General features: G+C 38.2%; 1 protein-coding gene across 2 annotated transcripts; it reads right to left on the bottom strand.

The window, feature by feature from the left end:
* Window positions 1-701: 701 nt before the first annotated feature.
* Window positions 702-5841, bottom strand: LOC137717697 (O-fucosyltransferase 7-like). 2 transcript variants are annotated; one of them, XM_068457141.2, is made up of 11 exons: window positions 5452-5841; window positions 4771-4867; window positions 4613-4680; window positions 3626-3714; window positions 3350-3530; window positions 3122-3250; window positions 2880-3013; window positions 2583-2793; window positions 1613-1797; window positions 1408-1503; window positions 702-1252 (listed from the first exon to the last, which is right to left on the bottom strand). In XM_068457141.2, the coding sequence occupies exons 1-11, from the start codon at window positions 5584-5586 to the stop codon at window positions 1111-1113; spliced, it is 1467 nt and encodes a 488-aa protein (XP_068313242.2). In that variant the 5' UTR covers window positions 5587-5841; the 3' UTR covers window positions 702-1110. The 2 variants fall into 2 exon arrangements, with proteins under 2 accessions (XP_068313242.2, XP_088554537.1); XM_088698411.1 differs by having other exon boundaries at window positions 4585-4680; window positions 5452-5766.

Here is a 5841-nt window from a genome sequence, read left to right as displayed (position 1 = left end):
GCGTTGAGGCTGGCAGTCGCAGGAGGAAGTGGAAGAAATGGACTGTTGAGACGACGGACACTGCCATTGCCGCCAACCCGCTGATTACTGTCTGTCTTAGAGAATCACTGTGTTGACTGGCAAGATTCAATAGTCTTTCAGTCTTTCATCAAGTGGTGGAGGCTGGGGAGGGAGGGAGGGAGAGTGAGAGTAACACCGACTTGTGATATTGTGTTATCCTATCTTTGAGCCCACGGTGATCAATATTGATGAGAACCCCAAGTCTAAAGTAAAGACTAACAATTCCAAACGACAAAGTTTTGTGTCAACCTGTAACTATAACACCGTCAAATGGTTGTAATGTAAACATACATATTATAACATGGGTTAATTGGTAATCCAGCACAAAGAAGCTTCTCCGAATTACGCTAGTACAATTTACATATTGTTATTTCTTTGATTACTTTTGTTAGAAGAGTTTCATACATGGGGTTAAAAGGTCATTTTGATTTAACCATTTGTGGTCTCAATGGCAAAAAACACTGACGTATGCACTCACTCTCTTTCTTTCTCATCATGTGACTCTACATAATCACATAACTACGTTCCAAGACACACCATGAGACGTAAATTTGAAAATTTTAAAGCAGCTGATGTGGATTGTGAAGGGCTTCTACTAAACTGAAAAACAAAATAAAAAGAATGCAGACAATTAACAGAGATAGAATCAAATTCTCACTTTTACTGCATCGAATAGTTATGAATACACGAAGAGTGCTTGTTCCTTTGGAAACAAACAAATGATCTATTTTCGTATCCCCCAACGTGAGTCATTCTATACGAACTCTAGAAACTCTGGAAAGCACATAAATGGAACGCCCTCGTTCCGGCGATTCATTCCCTGACCTGCGCGCACTTCTTGCAGTTTACTCTTCATCAACACTATAACAACTCACCACCAGCTATCTAAACTTGGGATATACGTACACTTCGCTGTCCCTATGCATACAACGGAAACACAAACTTCTAAAGTTACAATAAATTGCAAAGAACGATTGTGTCACCACCCTACCAGTGCAGGAACCTTTTCGTTAGAGGAACCATTTTGTAGTTTTGAAATCTCTGAGACGATTAGCGAGCTCTTTGCATTGGCAATTCTTTTCTACACAAACAATCTGGTAAGGGGTTCTCATAAAAGGGTTCTTCCGAACGAAGCTTATCCTTCCCCCTAAGTCCTGGAGCAGGGCCTCTTCTTTTCCGTGGGGAGCCTTGCCTGCATAACCACCATCACAGACAGTTATGAAAAATAAGGATAATAGAATAATTGTTACTTGTGAATGTTTACAATTCACAATAACCAGATATGATATTGGTTGGGATAAAGTGATTCTCATGGAACTTCAAATCTTTAGGTGAGAAATCACACACCGTTTCCTGTGCATTTGAACAACTCTATTTGATAAGGTTTTGCCTTCCTCAAGTGTTCCCTGCTCAAGTTTGTCAAACAGAGAAACAAGGGCTTTTCTGATAAACACACACAAGCACAAAACAGATTCAGTTTGCAGCATATCTGGTCAGAGCACGGTGTATGGAGTAGTTCAAAACATATCATTCCAAAAAGAAATCGCCTTGCCTGTCAGGGTTTATTGTTTTCCTGTGTCCAAGAAAGCGACGGTGACCTTCAACTGCCGCCGCCATATGTCCTGGATATGTAGGTATAAATACATCACTTTCAACTGAAACAATGTAGTCAAGCGCAGCCATTTGAGACGCATGATTGGTAAAAGGTTCAAGCTCCTCAACGGATGCCAATGCTTCCTGAAAGTGAAAACCAATAATGGTTAAACCAGCATTACAGTCCATGTGTCTGGATTTCAGACATACCCAGATATGTCCGAATGACAAAAAATTTCAAGATAAATTGAATAGATATATAGATGTTCATTTGGACTTCCTCCCGATCATTTTCTTAGTCACATGGGAGACTTGCTGCTCTGATGTCGTTTTCTACATTTCTAAAAGAACTTTATCAGTTGTGCATAACAATCCACATGACTCTTAATTAATATCTGTTTTATCCCTGATAATCTGCACTGCATATATCAGCAGGTTCGCCACCTTTGTTCACACCAATAAATCAAAATCTCAATGCCCACTCAAACTTTATGGATAAAATTCTAATTTGAGCATGGCATTAGCTCTTGATGGTTTTAATGATGTACAGCCATAGAGAAATCTTTCTTCGTACCCAGATTTTGAAAGAAACAAAAATGTGTGGCCAGATCACAGTGAAATGCACAAGATAACATTCTGTCTGAGATTATAATTCTAAGTAATTTGGGCCCCCAAGAAGAGTAGTAGTACCATTTGTTCAAAATAGTATCAATGGATATGGCCAATATATTGGATCAACTAATGTGCCGAGATCCCTTGCTACAGCAGTCGTGATACTTTTCTGTCTACATTCTATATAAATTGGAATGTCATACATTCAATTTTAACTTCAAGGTCAGCGACAGACATTCTAAAAGTTTCATCATATTCCATTCAGAGCTCAGTTATTTAACAAAACGGAAAAGATCAATTATAAACATCAAATATACCTTGCTCTTCAGTATGGGATAACGGGATAGTAGATCAGCCATACGAGAATCGCCATATATCTTTCCAGCAGCAATGTAGATAGGTGTGTTTGGTGGGTACCCAAGAGCACTGAGAAAAATTCCAGTCTCCCTTGGCGTTAATGGGCAATACCCTCCGGATCTCTGTTCTATGGAATTAATTTCCTTATTTCTCCAGGTTTTTGTGTTCTCCCTACATGTTCCAAATAAAACAGGCATCACAAAAGCTCAAGGATTAACCAACGTGACAGAATTTCTCCCAACATAAGTTTTTCATACCGGATGATCCTTAGTTCATCAGCTTCAGATGAAGTTAAATCCTGCGTGCATCCACTAAAGGCAAGCATGTCCTTCTCAAATCGTAAATGAAGGGCAATAAAAGGACCAAACGACCTCATCCGATCAACTAACAACTACAACATTAATGAAACAAAAAAAATTTGTAAAATAGATGGAATAGGACTAAAAAGTTATAATAGGCATTCCAGAAATCAAACTAGCATGTAAATCTAAGAATTTACTTTTCCCATTGCTTCAATTTGAGGTGTAAAACGCAGAGCTTCATAACAAGCACGACAGCGAAGTTTCTGTATATCTAGAGGTAGGTTGTTATTTGCTAAGCGAGCATCAGCTTTGGAGGCTCGAATAACCTTAGAAAAAGAATAAAGTGTTTAACAAGACGATTTTATTAGTTCAAAAAAGAATATATAAAATACAATGCATAAACCAGAGTGTTCCAGAAACCACACCTCATACACTTCCCAGAGACTAGCTATCTCATCTTGGTAATAATCCATACTAGCCCAGCTTCTGAAAAGCTTTAGTGCTCTGGGACCAGAAGCAAGTTCCTTGGGAAGCTTTTTTACAATTTTAACATCATTAGCTAGAGCCTTGATAAAATGATCTTCATTAAAAACATCTGAGAAGTTGCTGCACAACATATATAGGGAACAAATTCTTGCATCAATGACATAATAGCTAAGAATAAAACAGAATTCAGAGTGTAAAATAAGTGACAGTGTTACCTAGAGTCTTTCCAAAATGACCGTTGATCAAGTTCTGGAATAACAAGAGTGGCATTTATGATGCGGGCTACAGCTACCATGTCACATATCTGGAATTCAAGGATGACACATTTCAGCTCCATTCAATAATCAGATGAAGATATTCATAAAATTATCATGTACATAAAGCCAAGCAAAATATTCTATGGCTTCTGTGTCTACCATTGTGAAACACACTAATCAGCCATCCAAATAGATTTGTAGCATGATGTCATGTAGCCCACCACGATGGTAAGAATTGTGCAGTTCTAAGGTTTTTATCACTTAAATCGTGCAGGTCTTTTAACATTACATAGGTACAGATCAAACCCCACAACATCTAGGCAGGTACAGCCGAGTCAAAATTGTGCACCATGAACTCCATGTTTTTATAACTATAGAAATTGCAGCAACCAATTAATATTTGCAAACTGCAACTAGATAAAATAATGAGAGACAACTCTCAAAGCTTAAATGCCCTATTTAGTAATAGGAAAGAAAGAGGGATAAAGGCCTATCCCAAAACTTTATGAGGGAACAAATACAACTTGAGATCCCAATGTGACAGATTAGAATCAGACTATTGTTTCACATTAGTAATATGTGAGAGATTAGAATCAGACTATTTTTCCAGAGTCTATCAATGAGAAAAAAACAATATACAATAACAACAACCACCAAATATCCCACTATGTGGGGTCGGCTGTATGAATCCTAAAACGCCAATGCGCTTGGTTTTGCACAAGTCTTCCATTAATTACATTCGCAGAAATCAAACACTGGATCTATCCATAATCCTAACCCATTAACCCACCCTCTCTCACGATCACACCGCTTGGGCTAACCTCAAGGGATTAACATATATGAATTTTTGCTACTCACATTTCAAAATCAAAATGTGGACAAGATCAAAATTCAACACAAAATGTTCAACACGATACATTTGAGAAAGAGAGTGTGTTCATATACCCCTGCACGCATCTGGTTGAGACCACCATTTGTACGCACTTGAAAGTAGCCCCGTGACTCTGCAGGAGCTGAATAAACAACAGTAAAGTGGAAATTAGGAACACCAAGGATATGTCATGATGTCATAGCTACACAATAAATCTCTACCAGTAACTTACGTGTATAGTTCGGACTTGGCTCTACACACTGCACAAAATCAGGAGTTGGTGGAATCTTCCATAGCTTGTCATCCAATATCTGATTTGTATCATCCAACTGTCAAGTCTAAAGGAGTGAAAACATGAAAGATGTATAACTTTGTGACATGAACAAATGTATATAAAGTCTACAAGATTAAGACCCAAGTCCTAACTCCTAACCAAGGGAAAATACAACTTCTATTGTGTTTCTTTTCTCTTTTTCTCCAAAGGTAATGTGTTCGGTAATATCTTATTCCGTTGAATCGTAATAACGCCAACCATGAAGTTGATGCATTCAATTTCTTCTTCTTTAGTTTTCCTTGGTTGTCACAATATCAACATTCAAATGGAGTGCATAAAGGAATCGTCAATCATATACGTATCGATCATTTTAAACTTTTTTGGAACCAAACATACTTGTAAATGAACAAACCCAATAGTAATGCATACATAACAACAACAAAAACAACAACAAAATTGAAATCTGCAGCATTTTTCATACAGACCCAACATTAATATTGTCGAAAAAAGTAAACCCATATCGTAAAAAATACAAAAGCTTCAAGAAAAATACCGAAAAATAGAATGAATTTGCTATCGCATTTTCTGGAAATAATAAAAAAAGTGAGACGATAGAGATGGGTCGGATAAGGAGATCACCGTGGGAAGCTTGACGGGGTCGGAGAAGTTAGGGACTTTGGAGAAAGAGAAGAGAGCCACTAGCGCAATTAAGCATACGGCGCACGTTAGCACCTTCCTCACTGTCGCCAATGTTCTCCAGCTCTTCCTCTGCATCTGGTATCTGAAGCTCACTCATCCAGAGGCCTCGCCTGCAATTCCAAATGACGGGAAGGCTTTGGTTTGTGGGTTTTGTTGGGTTCGCGGGTTTTGGCGCTGATCTAAATCGGTTCGCCTGAACTCGGGCGTTTGTGACTGGATTTACGCTGCTTTTCGTCTGCTTTCTGGGTTTTTGCCGCTTTGGTTGGTAATTTAGTTTGTTTTTGAGCACTACCTCGCAATAAAAAAACAAAATGAAACAAAAATTCATTT

The sequence above is a fragment of the Pyrus communis genome, chromosome 8 (genome assembly GCF_041283825.1).
Source record: "Pyrus communis isolate YQ-2024b chromosome 8, ASM4128382v1, whole genome shotgun sequence".
Classification (NCBI taxonomy): Eukaryota; Viridiplantae; Streptophyta; class Magnoliopsida; order Rosales; family Rosaceae; genus Pyrus; species Pyrus communis.
Note: the sequence above shows the minus strand (reverse complement) of the source record. Positions and strands in the feature narration are given on the sequence as shown.